At 53.9% G+C, this 25,896-nt stretch overlaps 1 protein-coding gene across 1 annotated transcript; it reads left to right on the top strand.

Moving 5' to 3' along the window:
• The first annotated feature begins 134 nt into the window (after window positions 1–134).
• On the top strand, window positions 135–25,620 carry HNF4A (hepatocyte nuclear factor 4 alpha). The gene is made up of 10 exons (XM_080814042.1): window positions 135–396; window positions 4,268–4,442; window positions 5,731–5,825; window positions 10,862–10,968; window positions 11,670–11,825; window positions 15,138–15,225; window positions 16,124–16,279; window positions 18,578–18,814; window positions 21,350–21,502; window positions 22,564–25,620. Exons 1-10 carry the CDS (start codon window positions 282–284, stop codon window positions 22,704–22,706), a joined length of 1,425 nt encoding a protein of 474 aa, XP_080670168.1. The 5' UTR covers window positions 135–281; the 3' UTR covers window positions 22,707–25,620.
• Window positions 25,621–25,896: the final 276 nt, after the last annotated feature.

The raw sequence follows: 25,896 nt of genomic DNA, 5'->3' as shown, positions 1-25,896 counted from the left end.
AAATCCCTGCAGCCCCGCCCAGCCTATCCACCAGTGGGGGAGCTGATTAACCATTAACCCCTACCCCTCCCCGGCAGAGCCTCCACCCCTTTGCAGGGGCTAGGCCAAGACTCCTGGCAGATCCTCCCAGAGGAAGGTTTGAAACGCAGGAAGGCAGAGGGGGCCCCTGGGAGGAGGCGGTGGGAGGGCAGAGGGCCGGGGCCGGGGCTCTGCCCGGAGCCTTCGAGCCTTCGGGGTGGGCATCCTGGGCAGGGCGAGCGGCTGAGGGGTGGAAGGGGAGAATGCGCCTCTCCAAAACCCTCGTGGACATGGACATGGCTGACTACAGCGCCGCGTTGGATCCCGCCTACACCACCCTCGAGTTCGAGAATGTGCAAGTGTTGACCATGGGCAATGGTAGGTGGGTGCAAGTGTGCCCAGGTGTGCGGCTCGGGAGCAGGCCTGGGGCGCTCAGTGCTGCGTTGGGAGGAGAATGATAGAAAACGGCATGTCGGGCCTGGAGGTCCGGACAGGTGTCGCCAGGTGAAACAGGTGTGCCCAGGTACAGAGACCAGAGGCATTCTGGGTGAGGGGAGGCCCGCGTGGGCAGCTCTCCAGCAAAAGTAGATCCCAGGTATTCCTGTCTGGCCGGTCTGCTCCCTGTTACCTCAAGGCTGTCTCTGCTCAGTGCGTCACTGGGAGCAGCGACATGACGGTGACCTCCCCCTTGGTGCCCAGCTGCGATAGTTGGGCCTCACTAGGCCCCTTCTTGTACCCTCTGGGCTTAGGTCCAGAGAGATAGAAAGGTATGCTCTGTCTCTGGAGATGCTGGATGGCCCCACGGGGTGTCTTTGGGACTTTCCTGGGGCGAACGCCCCACTTAGAAAAAATTAGAGTTCTTAGGGAAGTTTTGTTCAATGAGATGCTGGTCAGCAGTGTGAGCTGTGGTGTGCTTGTGGCCTCGTCTGGGTGTGCACGCGTGAATTTCTGCACACCCACGTGTGGGGGGAGAACCATGTTGGCAAACGTGTGTGTACCTCCCGGAACCCATTTGCGTATTTGTGTTCGTTTGTCTGGATGTGCCCGTTATGTAGGTTTCCATTTGTATTTGATCACTGTGTGTGTTCGCTGGTGTCTTGAGAGGTGTGTGTGCTTGTCTTGCTTCTGTCCAGAAGCAGCAGTGAGCATGTGTCTGTGTATCTGTGGAAGTTCGCGCACAGGCTGTGTGCCCTGTGCTTTCTGGACGTATGTCCTCTATGGGCATTCTGTCTTGTGCCCCCATTTGTCCCTGCTCCTGTCCTGGTGCACGTTCCTGGACTGGGGGGTGATCCGTACTCTCTCGTAACCTCCCTTATGGAGACATGATATGCAGGGGGTCGGTCCTGACATTTGCCAAAGGAGAGTCCCCTGAGCCGCACGTCCCTTTCTCTCTGAGCTGGTGTCGTGGCCTGCATTGTGTCACTCCCCAGGTTTATAGATTTGCTTGCACATCACCAAGAGTACATCTGAAACTGGGTTGAGAGGTTCTCCTCCCCAAGGAGGTAGGGGGAGAGGGGAAGCCTGGAAGCCAGGAAGCTTCTAGAGGGGAAAGACCCTAAGCCAGCCTCAAATAAGGTGTGTGGCAGGGGACCAAGGCCAGCCTGCCACCTGCCCTCCTTCCGTGGCTCTGTGGCTTCAGCCAGGGTCTGTAATGCTTGTGGTCAGTTTGGCTTAGTCAGAAAGACGTGACTGCAGTGCCCGTGGTTGGCCTCACCAGCTGCTCACCTGTTCCTGCCATCCGCTCACTGTGTGACCTTGGGCACGTCATATCCCCTAGCTTGGCCTCTCCGTCTTCTGCAAAATGGGTTTAATCACCTCAGGCCTGCTGGCCGGCCAGCTCTGCGGAGCATCCATGGAAGGGAGTTGCCGGGGAAATCACAGCAAATGGTGAACAAGAAAGAAGCTTCTGCACCAGGCAGGGTGTCGTGTGACCCCGTGGGGACATTATGTGCTGTCACACTCCTGGCCACTGCCCAGCCCCAGACTACTCCCTGTGGCCAGCCCCGTCACTCCTTCAGAGCCTGCACCTCCCTCAGTCACGTGTGCCCCAGGTGGAGGGCACCCCTGGGTGTCCCTTCAATAGCACAGCCTCGGGCTCAGGGGCCAGAAAGATCTGGGCTCAAAGTCTGGCATAGACCCTTCCTACCTGTGAGAACTCTGCAAGCCAGCCTCCTCTCTGAGCTTCTGTTTCCTCATCTGTCAAACGGGGTACAGAATAGCACCTGCCTCCTGTGCTAACCAGAGGACTCGGTAAGATGAGGAGCCTGGTGCCCGGCCTTGGTAGCTGGGCCTCGCCCACCATGAGTCGTCTCAAGAGCACTGGGCGTCTGTCAGAAGGTCTGCGTTCCCCACTGGCCTTGGAAAGGGTGTGAGTGTTGGGATCACATTTTACATTCCTCACGAGCTGGGGGTTCCGGCGCTCCATGGAGAGCTCCCCATCTGTCTCCCACCCCTGATTTGGAAGCACCAGCAACAGTAGGGGCTTTGCTTACCAGAGGCCCCCGCAGACATCCCAGCAAGGGCAGCCCGGGCCAGAGTCGTTCAGCACACCTGGACTGTAAATCGGGCTCCTCCGCTTACCGGGAGTGGCATGACCCTGGGCAGGTCACAGGTCCTCCCTGAGCCCTGGTGTTCTCACCCAGAGAATGGGGCCTGTCTGCTGAAGACAGCAGTGAGATGATACACTCAATAGCACCCAGCCCCTTCTGCACAGGGTAGAGGAACCCCCACCCCCCCAGCCTCCCTGAACGGCCAGGAGTTGTGGGGTCATAACCTCCCCAGGGGTTGAGGGAAGTGAGGCTAAGGGAGAAAGGGCACCAACATGGCTTAACAATTATCTCCATCTCCGGGAATAATTCACCAAGTGGAGGGGGCTGAGCTCTGGGCACCTCAGGAACCTAGGTAGGACGTCAGCTGGATGATGGCAGAGATGAGACACGGCGGGGTCCACTTACGCGTGAAAGCTGGACGTCCTCTGCTCTGGGAATTTGATTCTGCAGGAAAGCTTTCCCTTCACGAATGCTGATACGGTGCTTTTTATGTACCAAGCCTGTTACCTACATCGACCCACTGAATCCCCCTACAGTCTTGGGGGATAATTATGCATCCTATTTCCCATGCAAGGAAACAAAGACACGGAGGGGTGAACCCATGCAGCCCACGTCACCCAGCTAAGAAGTAGGCCAGCTCAGACTGAAGCTTGGCAGAAGTCTTTAGCATGTGTACCCTTAACTGTAGCACAATGCCCCCTCTGGTTCTCAGTGCGGTATTCCCAGGAAGTCAAGGTCAGATTTGGGGTATCCACGAAAACCCATGTGTGTATGACTGTGTGGTATGCAAATGTGTGCATTTTTCTGGGGAGATGGTCCATGTCGTCTATCATCTTCTCCAAGAGGTCTAGCCTTGATGGAAGGCCTGCTTACACAAAGAGGGTTCAGCGGCTGAAATTAAAAAAAAAAAAAATTGCAAACCAGAACAGTTGAACCCCTGCCTTTTACAATTAGGGATACTGAGGCCCAGGGGGACTCGAAGAGAGGTAAAGGGACTTGCCCAAGTTCACAGGTCTGTTAGTGGTGACATCAGCACTAGCACCCAAGGACCCCAAGCACCCTGTCCAAGATCTTCACTGCCTGTTTCTTATCCCCGCTCTCAGACTTACATAGATGCAGTAGCTTTCGCCTCTGACACAGGTGGTATTTGAAAGATGCCCAGAACCTTGCCCTGACCCTCCCCGGAGGACAGATGGGCCACTGTCCTTGGTGCATGTCTTCCTGTTCCCTGGGAGAGTTTGTGAGGCCTCTGGATACACTGAGAAATGAGGGACAGGACCTGAGCAGATGCCAGGGGCATACTGTCCCTTCCACAGCCCCCTCTGCCCAGTCAGTCGGGTCTGTAAGGGTCAGAGGCATCATAGGGGGTGATCAGGTTTTCATTACTTCCCAGAGAAAACTGGGCCTACCAGTCTGCACCGTGGAGTAGCAGACCGTCACAGATGACTCTGTGAACTCATTGTCACAACCATCCCTAAGTAACAGATGCAAAACAGGAGTTCGAAAATGCCGAGGGACTTGCCCAAGGTCATTGAGGGAATGGGAACGGCACCCAGGTCCGGATGAGGCTGAAGGCCTGGCGGGGGGGGGGGGGGGGTGGGCAGTGGAGATCCCCATAATGCTCATATTGGTTTCTGTGCCTAAGTCACCAGGGGAGCAGGGCCCCTTCTGAGTCCTCACTCTTGTCTCCTCTGGTGCAGACACATCCCCATCAGAAGGTGCCAACCTCAATGCACCCAACAGCCTGGGTGTCAGCGCCTTGTGCGCCATCTGTGGGGACCGGGCCACAGGGAAGCACTACGGTGCCTCGAGCTGTGATGGTTGCAAGGGCTTCTTCCGGAGGAGCGTGAGAAAGAACCACATGTACTCCTGCAGGTGAGGAGCCCCTGCTTGGAGCCTTGATTTCTCTAGCTGAGAAATGGGTACACTTGGGCTGCTGATGTTCCCCAGAGTCTGTCTGCCCCCTCACTAGGTCCCAGAAGCGTCTGCCTTCTGAGGCCTTAAAGCTTCCTCTGGTTTCTTAGGCCTCAGGGATCCAGATGGGAACATGCATCTAGGAACCTCATTCACTGATCATAAAGCTACCAGCTGCCCTTTACTGAGCACTTACTATATGCCAGACATACTGAGTCTTTGTATGTATTTAACTGGCCCTACAAGCCCATCGTTATTTTCCCGTTTAGCAAATGAGGATCCATGAGGCTTGGGACCAAGCTGCTTCTGAAGCCTCAGAGGGTGGGGCCCCTCCCCCAACCTGGTGCTTTTCCTGGGACAAATAGGGGATTGGCTCCAGGCCTTTCTACCTACCCCACACCTCCCATTCAGAGTAACAACAATAATAAAAAAATAGCACTCAGAGGTGCCTGGGTGGCTCAGTAGGTGAAAGCCTCTGCCTTCCGCTCAGGTCATGATCCCAGGGTCCTGGGATAGAGCCCTGCATCGGGCTCCCTGCTCAGCGGGGAGTCTGCTTCTCTCTCTCCCAACTGCCCTGCTTGCATTCTCTCTCTGTTAAATAAATAAAATCTAAATAAATAAATAAATAAATAAATAGGATTTGGTTACGAGGAGTTGCCTTTTGCAGATGCATTGCAGGTCCCATCCACATATCTTCTCACTTCCATCTGTCAACACGCCTCTGACATGGTTGCTATGATTCTTCCCATTTTATAGATGAGGAAGCTGTGGGTTGGGGAGGGCCAGGAATCTGTCCAAGGTCATCCAGCTTGAATCAGTGGCAGAGCCCCTGTTGACACTCAGGTCTCCACCCTTTGTCACCGTGGGGCACTGCCTCTGTTTACAGCCCCCTCCAGAGAGTCACTTGGCCAACCAGGTACTGACTCTGAGCCATAAGCAGGAGGCTGCTGTAGCTCTGGACTTTCCTAGAACGTGGTAGAGAGTGCAGTGCCCTGGTCCTTGAAGGGCTGGAGTTTCCAACTCAGTTCTACCATCAGGCTGAGTGATCCTGGGCTACGTGTCACCTCTCCGAGCCTCAGCAGGACAGGGCGGGCTTCTTGGAGAGTCCCAGGGCCTGACTCATGGTTAGCATGACTCCCATGATGAAGGCAGGGAGGCTGGGAGTCAAGGCCAGGTTGGCCAACGCTCTAGCTCCGCCGGGGATGGAAGGGCTGTCCCTGCCGCATCCAACCCTCCAAGCTCTCCCCAGGTTCAGTCGGCAGTGCGTGGTGGACAAAGACAAGAGGAACCAGTGCCGTTACTGCAGGCTCAAGAAGTGCTTCCGGGCTGGCATGAAGAAGGAAGGTGAGCCTCTGCCCTCCCCCTCCCCCCACCCCCACCCTCATCCCCACCCCCCACAGCCCCACCTGCACCCACTCCGGGATAGGCGGGTACAAGTATGGCCACCCTTTATGACTGGGTGACAGGCCCCTGGGGTAAGTGGCGCATGGCTGAGAGGAGGGAGGGCCTGGCAATCTGGCCACAGGGTGGGACTGGGCTTGGTCTTGAGAAAGAGATAAGCTCTCACTCCTGGCTACTCTGCTTCCCAGCCCTCGCCACCCTTACCTGCCCCACGGCCACGGGCATGGGCAGCCCAGTCGGGTGTTTTCTCTTCATACACTATTGCAAACAGGGAGAGCAGAGAATGTCTGCGTGCCCGCCACCTAGACTCAGCAGATGTGGACAGCAGTGGGGGAGGGGGTCTCCCTTCCTGAGCTTCCTGCCCCAGGGGCAGCGCCCCTGTTCCTTAGTCTTCACTCTGGAGTGTCTGGTGACCCCAAGTTTTCACATTCTGCAGAGCAGGAATGGGGCATCAGGCTTGCCCTGGGTGGAGGCAAGGAGCACGTTTGTAAAGTTTATAAAAAGTTCGGGGCGCCTGGGTGGCTCCATGGGTTAAAGCCTCTGCCTTCGGCTGGGGTCATGGTCTTAGGGTCATGGGATTGGGCCCCACATCGGGCTCTCTGTTCAGTGGGGAGCCTTCTTCCTCCTCTCTCTCTGCCTGCCTCTCTGCCTACTTGTGATCTCTCTCTCTGTCAAAATAAATAAATAAAATTTTAAAAAAAGTTCTCTCCAGGCCTCCTGTAATCAGCAGGTGCCAGGCACCAGGCTGGGCTTTTCTACGAGTGATGTGGCACCCTATGTGGCTGGCACCATTGTCACTCCCCCTTTTCCTAGATGAGGGGACTGAGGCCCAGAACAGGTCCAAAACTTGCCTGAGGCCCCACAACTTTGCACCCAATGCTTCAGACTAGAGTTAGGTTCTGCCTGGGGATACCTGACTCGGCCTCTTTTACAACCTCCAGATCTCAGGGACAGCCCGAGCTCAGGAAGCAGAAATCCTTTAACTACTTCATTTCCTGCTCCCCTCCGCTCACCTTCCCCAGCTCGGGCACCAGACCCTCACTCCTCACCCGCAGCTGTGGCACACCAGCCGGCCTGTGGTCTAGCCCTGTACACACACCCAGCCCAGGGCAGGAACCTGGGACCAGCCTGCCCGAGCTGCCTGTGTAGGAGGGTCTCTGGTCTCTGCCTTAGAGCCCCTGTCCCTCCCCACCTCCCCCCTTCCCTAAGGTCTGCATGCTGTCCCTGCAGGGTCTTGCTTTGAGCTCTTGAGTCCTGTTGGGAACTTGGACCTGCTGACCCCTGTGAGGCACTGGGTGGGCTCCAAGGCCCCTTCCTGCTGCTGACTCCACAATGGTAGCACCAAGCTCTTGGGGGGAGGGGGGGTTCAGTGGAGGAGGGGCCTTTTCAAAGGGCAACCCCCTCCATGCCCCAACTTCCCAGTCTTCAGTGGGGTTGAGTCCCTCTCCTCCAAGTCGGGTGCCACTTTGTGGAATGAGGAATGGGAGAAACAAGACTAGAACTGGCGCGTGGGCAGCAGGAGGCAAGGAAAAAACCGAGCATATGGTCTAGGGGCCTCACGCTCCGTGGTTCTCACGGCTGGGGGCTTTGTTCCCCCACAGCCTAAGGTGTCAGGTTCGAGAGCATGAAGCTGTCATGGTAAAATTTCAGGCCTTGTGACAGGCAGGCAGGAAAAGGATTGGCAGCCTTCCTAGGCTGGACGGGGCCTGGTGCCTGCCTGTGGTCTCTTATATCTCTTGCTAAACATCCAGAATCATTAATGTGTCACTTGAGAAACATTTCTTCTGACTCTGGTTTTCCCATCTGTAAAATGAGGCGGTGATAATGATGCCTTCCAGCTCTGGGAGTCCAGCCAGCCACTCACTGATCTACCTGTCCCCCTGGGGGCATGTGTGTTTGTTCCCTGGTCCCCTGCCTGAGCTTCCAAGGAGGGGAGCAGTCCCGTGCCCTGGCTCCCGGAGGGAGAGGGAGAGCCCCAGGCCATTCTGCCTTAGCTAGCCTTGAAAATAGCCCTGGCTTCTCAGCTCAGGGAAGGAGGCTTTAGGCTGGGAGGATGGGAGCCTTGGCTGATGGCAAGTGAGTGAGCTAGTCAGTGTTCGTGCTCTTTGTGTGTCTCGGTTAACTGGAAGATGGTGACACTGACAGTCGTGTGGTTGCCTCAGGAATAGGCCTGGGGGGCATGGTGTTTGATCCTCATGGCGGGCAACCCCCGGGAAGAAAGAGTATTACCCATTCTTCCCAAGTCTTGTCGTCCCGACACCCCTCATCCAGCTGGTGGGAAGTCCCCAAAGCCCAGAGAGATTCTTGGCCAAAGCCTTCGTGATCAGGAGGGTTGCGACAAGTTTTCATTTCTCTTCTCTGATAGCTTTAAGATTCAGGAATTGAAACCCAGGAATGGTCCCTGACCACAGGAAGGCCTGCACTGTCAATGGGATTGATGGACTGGCCGGGTGGAGGCGCGGTCACCAAACCGACCCCCTCTCTGCTTTACAGATGGGGAAATTCAAGCCAGGCAGGCTCCCCTGAGCTGGGCACACACCAAGCTCCCTGAACTGAAACTGGGAGGGCTTGGCCTGGGGGCACCATCTTTGATCTAGAAACTTCCCTAGACCACAGGGAAGGGCTCCTAATCCCACAGGCCTGTGAGCCTTGGCCAGAGGGTGTTCCATGGTGGTCATAAGTGGGTTCCCTGAAGGGACAAAGACTCTGGGGAGAAAACTGGGGGTCAGTGGGCTCAACAGCAGGTCTTGAGTTCTGTCCTATAACCTGAGACAAAGCCTACTGGGGCTCAGCTGGCAGACCCAGGACGAGTGCCCAGCCCCTAGTCAGAAGCCCACCCAGGAAGCCGGGCCGGGGGTGTGGGAGGTACAGGGTGGTGGTGGGCCATGGGGCGTTCTGATGGGCCCTTCCTCAGAACCCCGGCCCAGCCCCCCATGGGCCCCATCCGGGGGTTCTCTGGGAAGACAGGCTCATCCTCTCTCTTCCTCTGGCCAGGTCGGTTAATATTCAATAGGAGTTACATTAGGTCCCCGACCCTGCTAATACTGAGCAAACATTTGGAAAACATCATTCCGTGACTGAGCTCACGCTGGGTACTGATAACACGGGCTAACCTTGGGGAGCCCAATCCGCAGCTGCTGACAGCAGCCCTTTTATTGGACCCGCCTCCCATCGACGCCCTGGTGGGTGCGGGCGGCGCTGGCAGCTGAGGCTGGGAGGGGTGTCCTCGGGTAGGGCTGCCACGTGTGCAGGGGAGTGGCCCCGGGGGCTGGCTCTGGCCAGGGTGGTGGGTGTCAGGAGAGATTTCTGACCTGGGGACCGGTCTCCTATCCCGCGCACGCTGGGGCTCGGTCTATGCTGTCTGGCTTTCATTCTCTGATTTCAGCCATGTGTGAAATCAAGAGAAAGTTGAATGGCGGCCATGTAGCCGTTCCATTGAGAAATCAGAGCTTCCTTCACTCACTCAACCAACATTTCTTGAGCACCTACTGTGCACCAAGCCCCATGCTAGTCACTGGGGCTACAGCCGTGAACAGCAATGGAGTTCTTGCTTTCTGGAGCTTTCCTTCCCATCGAGAGAGAGAGAGAGAGTAAGGGAATGAACAAGAGATTGTATAGTAAGGGCCCCCAAAGAGAAGGAAAGCAGGAGAAATGAAGGGTAGAGCCTGAGGGAGGGAGCTCCACGCCGACAGGGTGGTCAGAGTGGGTGTCTCTGAGCAGGTGACATGTGCACGGAGCCAGGTGCCGAGCAAAGAAGCAGCGAAGCTGTGGGGGCAGAATCCCAGGCCGTGGGGCAGCGGCGGCTTGGCAGGCAGTGTGGGGTTAGAGACGAAGGGCTGTCATGAGGGGTTCAGTCCACGTGAGATGGGGAGTCACCGGTTTTGAGCGGTGGGGGGATGGGACTGAGTTGGGCTGTAGCAGATCCCGTTGACTCAGACAGGTGCCCAGACGGTCAGGGTGAGGCCGGAAGCAAAGAGACCTGAGCCCGAGCTGCTCCTGGGAAGAGGCAGCAGGGCATGTGGGCCCATGAGAGAGGGAGAGATGGACAAGCTTATAGATGGGGAAACTGAGGCGCCTGAGGGAGGATGTGATCTGTACCAGCACACAGAGAGTGAGTGGCGAGTTCCAGACAGGCACCCCGGTCTCCTGCCGTCTTGCCCTCCCTCCTGCCAGCCTCAGCAAAGCCTCATTCCAAGGTGGGGGCCCTTGGACTCCAGGGGATGGGGCCAGAGCCACAGAAGGTCTGTCTCGTGTCTTAGGCCAGGACTGACATGGATAGGGAGATGCAGAGAGGTGTGGGGGCCCAGTAGATGGAGGCCCGGGGCTCTGAGTTCCTGGAGGAGAGTCCATGGTGGGGCAGGAGGGAGCCAGGGGTTTTCTGTGCTGTCTCTGAGTGGGTTAGCTTCCTGCTGATGGAGAAGTCTATCGGGGCAGGTGGGGGCCTCCAAGTCCCTTTTCCAGACCTTCTGTCTGGGTGTTCGGGAATCCCTGGGCCATCCCCATGTCACCCGAAGCCATTCATTTTCCTTGTTTTACACACTTTCATCTGGAATAAAAGGGACCCTTTTCCAAATCAGGGCTTAAAAATCTGTCATCTAGATAGATCCGTCATCAATACGCAAGACCCATCTCCAACCCTCTGCCAAGGCATCACTGTGTTACATCCCTCCAGGGACGAGGGGATCACTCCCACCACACCACACTGTGTTGGGGGCACTTCTGGTGCTTAGAAGGTTCTTCCATAGGCTGGGCTGGAATCCATCGGCCCTCATTCCCGCATGCTAGTCCAGGCTCTGCCCCCTAGACCCCCCTCCTTCCATCTCCAACGATGTTTCCTTTACTCCAAGTCAGCCCTACAGTATCTCCTTTGGGGTCAGACTCTCTCCCCTCATACCCCATCTGCTCCTCAGCAGTCGGGACCACTCTCCCCTTCACCCCATCCCTGTCCTCCGACCTCACCTCTCTGTGCCTCCTCACAGCTGTGCAAAATGAGCGGGACCGGATCAGCACTCGCCGGTCAAGCTATGAAGACAGCAGCCTGCCCTCCATCAACGCTTTGCTGCAGGCCGAGGTCCTGTCCCAACAGGTATCAGGATGACCCTCTTGACCCACCTGGTGATCCCCCATACCAAAGAGGAGTCTCGCCTCCACCCCTGTCCTCCCCAGCCAGGCCCTGGAGCGGCAGCTAGAAGGGCCCTGGAATATCACAGAAGGGAAACTGGGCCACTTCTGTAGCAAAGACACCACTGGGACCCAGGTCTGGCCCTCTGTGGCACTTTCCAGTTCATCCTTTTGCATGCATTCCGCGGGCCAGACAGAATCGACTTTCAATGAGGGCCTGAGATCAGTTTAGCCCTAAGAGAACAGATTATTGGACAATTAGACAGATTAGCAAATGGGCTCAGCCCATCCCTTGCTGTGTGACCTTGGGCAAGTCACAACACCTCTCTGATTTGTGTTTTTTCATCTGTCAGATGAGAATGATGATTTTTGCCCTGAGCTGAAGGGCTCTTTGGAGTTCCAAGGAGCTGGCAGAGGAGGCAGTGGGGGCAGGCCACCAGTGGAGGCTCAGGGGGAGTCCTCCTTCCTCCTATCCGCCTTCTTCAGCATCCTTCCTTCTCTCTCTTTGCCCCCGTGCTCCCTCCTGAGCTGAAAGGCATCCACAGTCCATCTCCCCTTTTCTAGACAGGGAAACTGTCTGGGGTCGGAGGGAGGGCACTCTGCGCAGGGGGCAGAGACTGTAGGGAGGGCCTGACCATCGCCAGCGTTGTCCTTCACTCCCCCTAGATCACCTCCCCCGTCTCCGGGATCAATGGAGACATTCGAGCGAAAAAGATTGCCAGCATCGCTGATGTGTGCGAGTCCATGAAGGAGCAGCTGCTGGTGCTCGTTGAGTGGGCCAAGTACATCCCTGCCTTCTGCGAGCTCCCTCTGGACGACCAGGTGAGAGCCGACACTCTGGGTCAATGGCGACGCTGGGCAGGTGGGTCCTGCTGGCCCGCCTGGCATATAGCCTTGGATTGGTTTGATTCTCTTTAATGGAACACACATGGTGCTCATGTGTGCCCAGAGCTGTTTAAATCTGTGGACACACCTTAACTCATTTGATCCATCCAGCAGCCCTATGAGTTAGGTACTGGTAGCATTCCCATCTTATAGGTGATGCAGTTGGGGCACAGAGAGGTTAAGTGACTTGCTCAAGGCCACACAGGTAGTATCCAGCACAGCCGGGATTAGAACACTGTGCATGCAGGTGTACTTTGGTAGGCAAGCTCCAAAGTCCAGGCTCCTGGCCACTGTATTCCTGCACCGGACAGCTCTCCTGGGAGCATGCGGACGGGGCCCCAGAGCCAGGGATCCTGAGAGCTGAGCTTGAACCCTGGCTCAGAGACTGGTGCTCTGTGTGATCTGGGACAAATGACACCCTCTCTCTGAGTCTCAGTTTTCTTATCTGCTTCAGAAAAATATATGGGCTTCAGAAAAAAATAAGGACATTACCATTTGAAAGGCCTATCTCATGTAATGGAACACTGACGTCATGGCCCAGGCCACAGCCGGCCTCCCTGAGTATCACTTTCATTCCTGTATCCCACCAAGATGGTTTAATTCAGTTTTCTGTTTCCCGAAGTACCTTCTTTGGAATACCAACACCATCCTGGGGGTGGGGGGAGGGAAGAGGCTGGAGCGGCGGGGTGCACGTCTGAGGACAGATGAGTTTCTGAGATTCTGCAAGCAATCGCTCCTGGCCAGGCACCTCCTAGGGGTCTCCTGTCTGGAGGGACTGTCGGACTGGGTCAGCTTCTCAGCTCGGAGGGAAGCTAGGACGGTGCCCCGGACATCAGCTCCTGGTGCATTGCTTCTCTGTTCTGCACATTTGCACCACATACTGACAATGCATGTTAGTCTATGAAGGTTTCCGAGAAGTCCTTCAGGCAAGGAAGCTGCTGAACTTGGTGGGACCCAGGGCTTCTCAGACTCCCTGAAGCCCCAGACTCTTGGGACACCTGTTAGTATCCTACAATGGGGCGTACTGTGAAAACACTGGTTCGGCTGGTTCTCACCCTCCTACTGGGGCCTGGGTGGGATGCTCTGTCTCGTGGGTCCCTCCCTGCTTTGGGAGGGATGACAGGCTGGGGATCTCGGCCAAGCTGCCCCTGCCTTTTCCCCCGTTCCTTGTGTGCTGGCCCTGGTCCCCTCTGCTCGCAAGTCTATATTAATGTTTAATCCCTTCTGTTCCTTCCCAGGGGCTCAGCAGGGCAATAAGATACCCCCAAGCTGAGCAATTGTTAACCTTGATTTCCCACCCAAACCTCCCTGGCTGGGGCTCAGAGCATTCTTAGAGAGCAGTGATGGGTGGCCAGCAACACAGGACAATCATTAACACCCCCCCACCCCACCTGCCCACCCCAGGAATAGCCACCATGTCAGGAGGGTTCCCAGCTCCCCATTCATGGTGTATAAGGAGCCCATCTTGCCCAAGAGAGTTGGGACACACCTGGGAGAATGGGGGGGCACTGTCCTCCAAAGGACACCCCAACTCTATCAGTACTGCCCCAGGAACCACTTTCCAAGTTTATTCACTTCTTGATTTGTTTTGGCCATCAACCCATTGACACCTAGGAGGCTGGGTAGCATCAAATAAAGGGGCCGAGGTCTATCGAGGGAAAGGGATCTGCACCAGGTTGCAGAGCAAGGCAGCCAGGGGCTGGGAGTTCCTTCCGGGACTTCTGCCCCTGGGTTTGAGAGCCACCAGGCGGGGTCAGTGACAAAAGCCCTGCACAGTCCCCGGTGACTGGCTTCCCTTGCTTGTCCTGGTCATGGGAAGTGGCCTCTCATCTGCAAGGCAAATGCCATTCTCTCCTGCTTCTTGTCATCCTCCCAGGATGGAACCCTGGGAGGACAGATGAAGAAAGGCAGATGGCAAGATCCGGAGAGGGAGTTCACGAGTTTGCCCATTCATTCATTCATTCATTCATTCACCCATTCCTTCCTTTCTTCATTCAAATAAATATTTATTGAATGTTTACTATGTTATGTGCCAGCGGCCTTCCATGCCCTAGACGATGCCATCTCCTTAGAGTGACTTCTCTGACCTCTGCATCCAAAGTAGCCCCTCTTGTCCCATCACTCTTTGTCACATGACTCTCACTCCCATCCCTCCCTCCCTCTCGTCCTTCCTTCCTACGAAGTGCCTGTCACTTACTAGGCACTTAACTTTTGATGACTGAATGAATGAACAGACGCATTTTTACTTCCTAGCCTAGCCTGCTCAAAAGGCTTCAGAATTCCCCAACCCAGCCTTGCAGACAAGATCCTTGAGGCCTCCAGCTGGCTACTACTTTTACCAGCTGCTGTGTTCGCCATCCTTTGGGCCCGATGCCAGCCCCAAAGCCGATGGCTCGGAAAGGACAATGTCCTCCTGGCTGGGTCCCTGCCGCGGACTTCAGGCTGCCAAAGCTGCTTTGTCTTCTCTGCAGGGAAGGAACATGTCAAGCTCATCCCCTGCCAAGGACCGGCGCTCACACCTTGGCCTTGGGAACCAACATCCACGTCCAACCTCTTGGAACTCACTCTCAGATCCCTAGAGCCTTACCATGTCAAGTGAGCAGGTGTCCTGGAAATCTTCCAGAGCAGTGATTTCCCCAGACACAACTGCACATCAGAATCAACTGGGGGGTTTGTTCAATGCAGATCCTTGGGCCCACCCCTATACATACAGCCTCAGAATCTCTGGGAGTAGGACCTAAGAATCTGTATTTTGTGAAGTACTCTTCATAATCTTCTGCAGTTGGCCCGTGGGTAGAAATTCAGAATCCACAGTTTTAGAACTTTCTGGCTCCTAGAACCTCTTGAGAGTCTGATGAAAGGCACTGAACCTCTGCTGAAGACACACACCACACACACACACGCACACACTGAGAATGGGGTTAAGTTTCATCAGGCACAGAAATGAGGCCCAGAGGGAAAAGGCAGCTTACCTCGCCCAAGGACACAGCAGTTCAAAGATAAAGTCATCATTTGGCCTCCCCGCTCTGAGTGCATGTTCTGTCCCCTTCCAGGTTCCTGCTGAATCTTTTCCAGGTTTTGTCAGTTATGGGAGGAAGGCAGCAGTTTTCTGGTGCCCATTTTATAGTTTAATTCAATAGCAGGTAAAGGCAAGGGAAGCATTAAGCTGACTTGCTCAGGGTCACTGAGTTGGCTAGGAGCACCTTCCCAGGGGTGCAGCTGCCAGACATCCTTCCTTCTCTCTTCCAGGTGGCCTTGCTCAGAGCCCATGCCGGTGAGCACCTGCTGCTCGGAGCCACCAAGCGGTCCATGGTGTTCAAGGACGTTCTGCTTCTAGGTAAGGAGGCTGCCTGCCCCAGCTGGGGCTCCGCGGAGGGCATTCCCCGGGGTGGAATGCATCCGGGCGCAGGAGAGTTCCAAAGTGGCACGCAGGGGTGAGGGAGAAAGATCAAGAATGTCAGTTTCCTAGTGTTCCCAATTAGTTCCTCCACTCAGGAAGGAAATGTAGAATCGAGGAATCAAGGAATGGAAGTTCTCCAGCATTAAAGTTAGAGCACGGTCAGGGTTATGCGTGGAATTGACCAAGCGCTCTGATGTGCTTTCTGGAGCGGGAGCAGGAGGCCCCGCCAGGAATGGCACAACCCCTCACCCTATGTCACTTGTGCTTCCATGGCACGTTTATGTATTATTCTAAATGCTTATACACATGACACTACGGGCCAGATACTAGTCTGAGTACTTTGCAAACATTACTCCTTTAATACAACAACCCTATGAGGTAAGCTCTGTTATTTATCCCCATTTTACAGATGCAAAAAACTGAGGCACGGAAAGTAATTTATCCAAATATATATGGTTAGTTAGCGGTAGAACTGGATTCCAAGCCCAGGCAGTCTAATTCTAGAATCTGGGCCCTTCACCTTGATGCACTGGGGCCTCCCAAGGGGACCCTGAATGTCGCTGCTCTAATGGCTCATATTGGAGAATGTGACGGGTGGTGTGTAAGGGTCCTAGAAAGCCAGGCTCCAGACCCACTCCAGTGACGTGAAGCAACTTATTCCTTTTCTCTGGGCCTCCATTTCCTCATCTGTAAAATGGGCATAACAATCCCCATGGAGCCCTGTCCCGTGGGCACCAGTTGGATTGCAACTGCCGAAGGCAAGGCCTGTCCAAAGCTGGGGAGAAGGGTACCCCCAAGGTGGTATCCGCATCCCCTCTCCTTCCCACCCACCCAGGCAATGACTACATCGTCCCTCGGCACTGCCCGGAGCTGGCAGAGATGAGTCGGGTGTCCATGCGCATCCTCGATGAGCTGGTACTGCCCTTCCAGGAGCTACAGATCGACGACAATGAGTACGCCTGCCTCAAAGCCATCATCTTCTTTGACCCAGGTACAGTCCACGTCCCCCACCTACCCCGGAAGCTCCGGCAGACTTCTTTTACTGGGTTTTGGACCCTGCATTCATACCCTCACTCTTCCGTACAGCAGTGGGCTGAGGCCATTGCATGAGCTCATTAAGAGATGAGGAAGAGACCCACGTTCAAAGGGATGACGTGACGACGAGGCACACGGACCCCAGCGGCTTCCTTCTGTTCTTTTCCTGCTTTCCCTTCTGTCCTCTGCTCTCTCCTTCCCTTCCCGACCTCCTGTCTTCCTTCTTTTCTTTCCTTTCACCTTTTCTTCTTTCCCTCAAAAATGTTGATCAAAACAATATCTGCACATACTTAAAATGTACCCCACTTTCCCTGCGAAAGCCCATTTCCCCAGGGGAGCCATTTCTGAGTCTGAACTGCTTTTTCTGGCTCAAAAAAAAAAAAAATGCTAGGCCGTCTCTTTCTTGATTTAGCTATTTTCGGTCATATTTTCCCTTCTGCCTTGGTTGAGGCTTTCGCTTCCCTCTGTCACTGCTCCCATCTTCTTCCTGCATTTTCACTGTGATTTTAGTGTCTCTACTAATTGTCTTTCTATGCCCTGGCCTCTCCTCTTCCCCATTCCCTCTACTGACTTTCCACCTGCATTCTTATAGAATACTTTGTAGCTATGTCTTTATGCAAAGTCTGATTTCATTTCACAATATCAAGATTCCTGGACTCCAAAGCCCTTGCTTGCTTCCCTCCCTTCTTACACGTTACAGGGGACCTGCTGCATGCCAGGCACTGCTCTTAGTGCTAGACTTCATGGAGATCACCTCCAATAATAATAGTAATGAAGAGGGAGATGACCATAGTTTATGGAACCCTCACTAGGACACCATTCTAAATACTTTATGTGGATTATGTCACTTATGACTTAACAATGTAGTACCGATGAGGTAGGAATGGTTACTATCCCCATTTTGCAGATAAAAAAAACGAGACACAGGGAGACTGATTAATTTGCCCAAGGTCACACCACCAGGAAACGGCAGAGTCTGGATTTGAACTTCAGGCTCTATAGCTCCCAAGCCTGTATTCTTACCTACCACACACCATTTCCATTTCTTAAAGAGTAAGAGTTCTGGTTCTAGTTGCCCTGAGAGCCTGGCCCAGGCTGTAACCCCTGCAGTGCTCAGCATGGAGCTGGGCAGATGGTAGTTGCTCAATAAAATGGGGAGAATTACTGATGCTGAGTCAGGGTCAGCAACCTGGCTCAGAGGGGTGGGTGAGCCAGTATAGGGCCTGGCGTGTAGGGGATGCTCCATAAATGTTTGTTGACTGAATGAAGCCAGGCACAAATGTGGCTCAGTGGAGTGAGCCCTGGACTGGAAGTATGGGTGAAATTCTCTTTCTGCCACTTACTTTGTCTATAAAAGAGGAAATAAATGGATGATTATCATAAAGGTTGAGTTTAACTGTTGGACAATCACTTGAACCCCCTTCTAGGTTTAGGCTCTAGAATTTATCTCTTGATTTTTTTTCATTCACTCATCCCTTCATCCATCGAACCATCCCCTCATCTAGTTATCTATTCAATAAATATTGAACATGCATGGTGCTAGGTATTGGGTTTAAAATGACAAACAGGACATGCCTGCCTGTACAGAGCTTGTAATCTTTTGGAAAAGACAGTTGCATCCTGTGTGGCCAGTAGTGACAGAAAAACCGCAGAAATGGGGGACATGATGTACACTCATAAAGCAGGCTTGGGAGGGTGGACCAGAGGAGGCTTCCTGGAGGAGGTGAGGCCTAACCTGAGACCCCAGGATGACACAGGCAAGGGGGGAAGAAAGTGGGGAGACTCTTCTAAGGGAAGCAGCATGTGCTGAGGTCTGGTCAGGGACCTCAGCTGTGATCCAGAGCCCTAAGTCCCCATCACGGATCTGCCAAAAGCTGATCGTATGACCTAGGCCAAGTCCTTTCCCTGTTCCCTGCCTCGTTTTCCCCACGTGTAGTGAGGAGATTGCTAGGTGCCCTCTTTGGTATGCTTCTAGAGTCCTACCCACCTGTCCCCCACCTCCTCCCATCTCCCAGTTCTGGATCTCAGGAAATGTGACATAAATGCTTTTCTGCCCGCGTCCAGGAAGCTATAAATGCGCTAGTGTACCCTGGTTCTTGAGGACCCCGAATCCTCGTCCCAGCACTGCTAAGGACTCTGCAAGTGACCTTGGGCCACTGGGCCCCCTGTCAGGGCCTCAGGAGTCAGGGGAGATCTGGGTCCTGGCTCTCCAGATGCTTCAGCCGGGCCCTCGACCCCTGCCCTCCCGTTGCAGATGCCAAGGGGCTGAGTGACCCGGGCAAGATCAAGCGGCTGCGCTCGCAGGTGCAGGTGAGCCTGGAGGACTACATCAACGACCGCCAGTACGACTCCCGAGGCCGCTTCGGCGAGCTGCTGCTCCTGCTGCCAACCCTGCAGAGCATCACCTGGCAGATGATCGAGCAGATCCAGTTCATCAAGCTCTTCGGCATGGCCAAGATCGACAACCTGCTGCAGGAGATGCTGCTGGGAGGTCCGTGCCAGGCCCAGGAGGGGCGGAGAGGTGGGCGGGGCTCCCTGGCCAGAGATCGGGCCTCACATCTAGCTCACCTCCCAGCTCCACCACCTCCTCCTTTCCTGTTCTCCGAAAGCGGGGACTTTTTTGGCTGAGACCCAATGGATGAAAGAAAATCCAACATTTAAAAGCCAAGAGAAAAGCGTTCCGGGCAGGAGTAACTCCTGCAGAAGCCCTGAGGTGGGGGACATTCGTGTGGTCCAGAAAGAAGGATAAGGTCGTGAGATGGGGGAGGGAGGGGTTGCCTAGGATGAAGGCGGTGAAGGGCGGACAGCAAATGGTGAGCATACGGTCTTGTAGGTCACGGTCAGAAATCTGGATTTCATTTTCATTGCAGCTTGGGTAAGAAGAGTACAAACCAGACTACTCTTTTTAACAAACGACTCTGAATGTTAGGTAGAAAGGGATGATGTTGGGGGGCACAGGAGAGGCAGGAGACCCCTGAGAATGTTACTGTCACCAGGTGGGGATAGGACGTGGAGGCTGGGGTGAAGATGTGACTGGATAAACTGGACCATCAGTATGGAGGAAGAACGCGTAGGATTTGCTGATTGATCAGATGCGTGATTGGGGTGGGGGTGGGGGGATGGGAAGAGTCAAGGATGAAACCCACGTTTTTGCTTTGAGTGACAGGGATGCTCCTGGAGTAACTTATTGAAATGAGGAAGATGGAGGGAAAACAGGTTGAGGCTGAGATGACGGTGGCCGTGGAGATGAACCAAGAGACCATTTAGACTTCGGCGAAGCTCTAGATGACCGTAGACATGCGTGGGGCGGGGTGTGTTATCAGGAGGCAGTTTCCTGTTTGAGTCTGTTGCTCGAGCCTGAGTTCAAAGCTCAGGGTGGTAGCAGCTCCGCGGTGCTCCAGCAATTAGGGGCTGTGGTGATAGAGACTAAGAAGTGGGGATCAGTGGCTGGACAGCTGCAGTGGGGTGAGAGAATTTTGCAGCAATAGCCCTCGTCAATGGGCTGGTAGGATAGGAGTCAGGATCTAAGTGAGGGTACTTGAACTTAGTTAGGATTTGGGAGGCAACACGGTCACAGGCGATGGTATGGCTAAGGGTCACCTTGGCACATATTTGGGACTGGATAATCTTTTTTTGTGGGGGCTCTTGTGTACACTGTTTAGCCACATCCCTGGCCTCTACCCATAAGATTCTGACAGCACCCCTGTAGGAGTGACAGCCAAAACATCTTCAGATACTGTCAAATATGGCCAGAGGGCCCCAAATCTCTCCCAGTTGAGAACTACTAACTCATTTCATTCTCACTTTGACCCTGTGGATTATGAATTATGAATTAAGTGTCACTGAGATCAAGATCAGAACTTGGGCGCCTGGCCGGCTCAGTCAGAAGAGTGTGCGAATCTTGATCTCAGGGTCGTGAGTTTGAGCCCCAGGCTGGGTGCAGAGATTACTTAAAACTAAAATCTTTTGAAAAAGGCAGGGGGGAATCAGGGTGGAGCTTGTGCTCTGTTGCCAGATAAACTTGGGTAAAATAATTAATCTGTCCAGGCCCTGTAATCTCATCTGTAGAATGGGAATGGGACAACCCACCTTAGAGGACTGTTGAGAGGATTCAGTTATTTCGACATGAAAAGTATGTAGAACAGTACCTGGCACATATTAGATGCTCAGTAATTGAGAGTGTCAATTTAGAGGACTCTTGCCAGCCCTCAAATCCCATCAGGGCACACCAGTGACCACTGCCATGGTCAGTATCTTATATGGTATTATCATTCTGACACATTTCTTTGAAGCAGTTACTGTGTTCTAGACACTTCACTAGACCCTCAAAAAGGAGAAAAATATAACTGTAATTGTAATGCTCATGGACAGAAAAGTAGATGTTCCCAAAAGATGGGTTGCAGATAGATTCCTATGGGAATTCCAAGGAAGGAGAGGTAGGTTTATTTCCTACTGGGGTGTGGAGAATCAGGAGAAGCTTCCCAAAGGTGGAATTACCTGAGCTGGAATTTGGACTGGTGGACATGGTGGGGGGGTATGGAGAAAGCATCTCTCTTAGAAATATATGAGTAAAAGCAGAGCTAGGGAAGTACAGGGGACACTTAGGTGCTATCAGTAGGTTAGTTTGGCTGAAGCAGAGATGTTGGGGGGGACAAGGCTACAGGTGAGTTGGCACCAAATGGAAGGACTTGCATGCCATGGAGCTTGGAGAGCCATTGGTTAAATCCACTATATTCCTATTCAGTGACACTGTTCATTATAATATTTAGATCTCACAGCTTCCTTATTCGCTCCTTCTTTCTTTTAACTTTTGTTCTTTTGGTTTGTTGGGTCCTCTTAAGAACCTCGTAGGACCTATAGATAGGAATGGTAAGCCCCAGTTTACTCACGCAGAAGTCGGTAGCCAGCAGGCACTGTCAATACTGGGTGAACGGGTTGATTGGCCACACTTGAGGAAGGTGTACCACGAGGCCTGTGGTCTTTATCTTGGACTCCCCATCCTGACTGAGCCCCTCTCTACCTGCAGGGTCCTCCAGTGATGCACCTCATGCCCATCACCCCCTGCACCCGCATCTGATGCAGGAACACATGGGCACGAACGTTATTGTTGCCAACACGATGCCCTCTCACCTCAGCAATGGACAGATGTGTGAGTGGCCCCGACCCAGGGCGCAGGCAGGTGAGCAACTTGAGCTCTACTCAGCAAGGGATGAGGTTGGAACCAAAAAGGGGACCCAGGAGGGGTGGGTCTAGAAGATGGGAACTGGGATATTATGGTTCTCTGTGCTCCAGGGTATGGAATGAGGAGTGAAATTATTCACTCATTAAGTCTGTTTTTTTCACTGAGGCCATTTATTCAGTGAGGTAGTTAACAGCCTCTGTTGAATGAAGCTGTCCTTGGGATGAGGGTTCCATTGGGTGAACATGTCCACTGGGATAAGAATTCCATTAGATGACATTGCCTATTAGGTAAAATTGTTCTTGAAGTACTGCCCAATTAGGTAAGAGTATCCATTAGACAGTTGGGTGAGACTCCTCATTGAGTGGGGATGTCCACTGGTCTAGATGGTCCTCTGAGGTGAAATCTCACATGAGTGAGTTTGTCATTGGACAAAGTTCTTCAAAAGTAAGATTATCATCAGGATGAGGTGGTCCACTAAAATGAGATGGCATTTCATTGAGATTGTTCTTTGGGAAACTTGTCCATCGAATAAAGTTGGCCAAGTGGGTCATGGTCAAAGTTAACTTTCAAATAGGCAATTCTGTGAGGCCAATTAGTTTCCATTATTCATCTTCCTAAATATTAAAGAAACGATATTTTTGAAGTCAGTTGGCCAGACACTTGGGTCTCATCAGCTGCTCCTCTTTGTCTCTAAGAAAGGATATTGCTGTCACATGTCCCACTGTCCTTGAAGAGAGTCAGAGCTGGGCCCTGGTTTGGGAGAAGCAGCCCAGATCTCCACGTTAAATGGTGGAGGAAATGGGGGTTGGTAGAATCTGAGCAGAAGCCTCTGGCCACAACTGGCCCAGCCATAGCCTTCCAGACCTCACCAGACTTAGATGTCAAGATCAGGGACTCAAGGTTTGAGCTGTAGGAACCTTAGAGATTGTCTAGTTTAATTCTCATTTTCTAGAAGAGAAAACTAATTCAGAGAGCAGGAAGAACCTTTCTAGGTCTCTGGTTACTCCCCAAAAGCTTGAAATTCTCAGTAGCCTCTGTCTGTCTCTCTGTCCTTCCAGCCACCCCTGAGACTCCACAGCCCTCACCGCCAGGTGGCTCGGGGTCTGAGCCCTATAAGCTCCTGCCGGGAGCGATCGCCACCATCGTCAAGCCCCCCTCCGCCATCCCCCAGCCGACCATCACCAAGCAGGAAGTCATCTAGCAAGCCGTTGGGGGTCGGGGGCTCTACCGGCCCCCCAGCCCCCTCAGAGAGCCCCGGTGGTCACTTGTTCACCGTGAAGGAAGCCATGACAACAAGGCCAGTCTCAGGGCAGCAGTGGAAAGGGCAAGGGGACCAAGAACTTGGGCTGCGGGCCACAGCCCGTTGCTACCCTCCGCCCCCTGCTCTGGATGACGGGGCTCTGACTTGGGGAGGCCCCAGCTGGGAGATCCTCTGCTGCCTTGGACAACTCTGCTCTTGCCGAAGCCACTGCCTTCCCCTTCATCGTACCTGCCCCCTACTTCTTCAGCCCCAAAGGACAGCTGTCTGGAGACGACACGGGACCTTGCTTCAACATAGCTCCCTTCCCCTTCAGATGGATACTTCTTTCTCCAAGTACTGCCCTAGTCCCCAGACACAGAGCCCTTCAAGGCTGGGTCGGATCGGGGCATCTGACCTCTCCCTGTTCCGCTGCCCCAACCTCCATCCTCTCCACCTGCCGCTGTCACCTTCCTCAGCCGTCCTAATTCCTCTACAGCCACCTCTCTAGAGGCTGAAGGAGACTCGCACACAATCCCCCAGTCATTCCAGGAGCATTTTTAAAACACCAGCTGGGCTAGGCACAGTGTGGGAGACTGGTGAGAAGGGGGACACCCTTCCACCTTGAACCCATGGCTCTTCTCAGGGAATCAGGCAGGTACTCACCCAGGAGGTGAGTGCTCTGGGGGTGGTGCTCCCCGCAGGCTGTCCACCACGAGAGGACAAGCCAAGGTGGACAGTCACAACAGGAACTTGGAGGGGCTGAGGCGGTCAGAGAAAGCTCTGGGAAAGGGGCAGACTCTGCAGCAGGCCTTTACGGAAGGGCAAGATTCCAGCTGGTGGAGCAGGTGAGAAAGGGCCCCAGGTTGGAAGAAGGGCATGGGAGGGAGGCGATGGAAAGACCAGGCTGTCTGGAGCAGCGTAGGGGTCTTGAATGCCAGGACTGAGGCACTGAGGTTTGGGAGAAGCCGGGGAGGAGGCACAGTGGATCAGGAGGGAGCGGGGAGGTCAGATAAGGGCTGAGGACGTGATCCAGGTGAGGACCAGGAGACCTGGAGACGAAGACGGCTGGGTGCGAGCCCAGCTCAGAAGGATGTCAGGGAGGAATGACCCCCTTCTCCAGGGCTTGTCTCAGACTCTGCCTCATTTCTGGTGCTGTGTTAAGGCACTTGACACACATCATCTCCTTGTATCCCAGAGACTGTTGCAGGAGACGAAATTGAGATCTGAGTGGTTGAGTGATTCTTCTGGAACTCACACCGCTAGTAAGTGGCCGAGTCAGGGTTGGATCCCAGGTCTGCCTGGATCAGAGCAGGAGTTCTTGACCAGGTGCTGGGCATCTCTGAAAGGGCGCCTCTGTCCTCACTGTGATCCAGTGGAGGGACTTCCTGCCCCTGTCATCAGCCTCAGAAGGCGAAGTCCTATTCGTCCCAGGGGCCCTGCCTATGCCTAGGATTAAGGCTGTCTTGGAGTTACACGAATGTCCGGTTGGGGTCCAGCATCCTGTCTGCTGAAGAATAGGAGAAGTCATGATTCTTGGCCTCACACCCCAAGTCTGGGGGAGGGGCATCAGGGGTCTGGTTCTTAGGAGATGGACAAGTGTGGCCTGGTGGTCCAGGAGCGGGGTATTTTGGGCCAGGGAGACATGAGAAGGCCTGGGTTTGAGCGCTGCTCTGGAAACATTAAGCCCCAGAATGGAATAGCCAGCATATCATCCATGGAAATTTTGGTAGCTTTGGGAAAATTCTGGAAAATGCCACTAGCCGGTGGGAACAAAAGAGATGTGTCCTGGGGGCTGGAGCTGTGCTTAGGTAGGAGAGTTAGACTGGCCACCTGTCCCCACCCCAGGCTGACCCTTCTGAGTGGATGGGGGCGGGACCCCAGCGCCCCCAAATTCCATCCTTAGTGATCACCTTTTGTGACGCAGGCATGAGGGGTTTGAGGGCAGTATGTCCAAGAGAAACCTCTATATCTCCAGTGGTCCCAGGAGTGTCCTGCCCATGCCACCAAGCCATGTTCCCCGGTCCCAGGAGAGACTGTCCCCTGCTCAGAGCCCTCAAGCCTTCCCCAGCCATCCCTCACTCTGAGTCCCCAGAAATTCCGGTCAGGGAACCCAGACTCATCTGGGGTCAGGTGGGGAAGCTGAAATCTTTCTGTCTCTGTGGCCATCCCCACCCTTTGCTCCTCCAGCCCCCCACTGGTGCTCAGGCCTCAGTCACGGAGACGAAGTAGAGAGGAATTTTCCACAGGATGAAGTAGGATAGCAGTGGCTTTTAACAGTGGCAGCCTTCTGGGTCAGGGGCTCAGTCCTCAGTCCAAAATGACCCCTTCCTGGAGGAGAAATCGTTCTATTTTAATAATTTTATTGGAATGCAGGAAGCCCATAACGCAGAGCAGTTGACTTTTCTGACTCTGAGGACATGGCATTTGAAGATCTTTCTCTCTTTGCCACCCTAGTTCTAGTCCTAAAATACAAAATCTGGAGAACGAAACAAGGGTTGGGAGGACAAGCATGGACCCTCCCAGTTCCTCCCCTGAGAGTCTTTTCCCTGGGCAGCTCTCAGGAGCTTCCAGAACCCACAGGACTCCCTGCAGCACGGACAGAGGCGAGGGTCAGAGATGGATGCTCCTGGATCTTTCGTGATGACCAAGCCAATTGCTTTTGCCAAGTTGTTCTGTAAATTTCCCTGATTGGATTCACACCAAGCGATTCTGGAAGCGGGCTGGCCCTGGGGGGGTGAAAACCACCCGCCCCTGTGCTAACCCCCAAGCCCATCACTGCCGCCCGATGGGGCAAAGAAGCAAAAAACCATTTCTTACTCTTGTGTGTTTTAACAAAAGTTTATAAAGCAAAATAAATGGCACATATGTTTTCTAAGTCCTTGGATGCGTGTCCTTTCTTCCTTGTCAGGTGTTAGAAATAAGAATGAGAAGAGCCAGATCGTCCTTTATGGTGGGAAAATGCTTTTATATTGCTTTTCAATCTCACAACAAGAGGTAAGCAAGTTAGACATTATTATCCCTGCCCCCTGCCCCCCCATTTAGAGCTGGGAAAACTGAGGCTCAGGGCAGAGGTAGAAGTGGGACTCTAACTCTGATCCCCGATTCCAAGTGTTCACTAGGTAGAGAGAGTGACAGTCAATTCTCCCTCTTG

Source organism: Martes martes (genome assembly GCF_963455335.1).
Source record: "Martes martes genome assembly, chromosome: 9".
NCBI classification, from domain to species: Eukaryota; Metazoa; Chordata; class Mammalia; order Carnivora; family Mustelidae; genus Martes; species Martes martes.
This window is presented reverse-complemented; position numbering and strand designations above follow the sequence as displayed.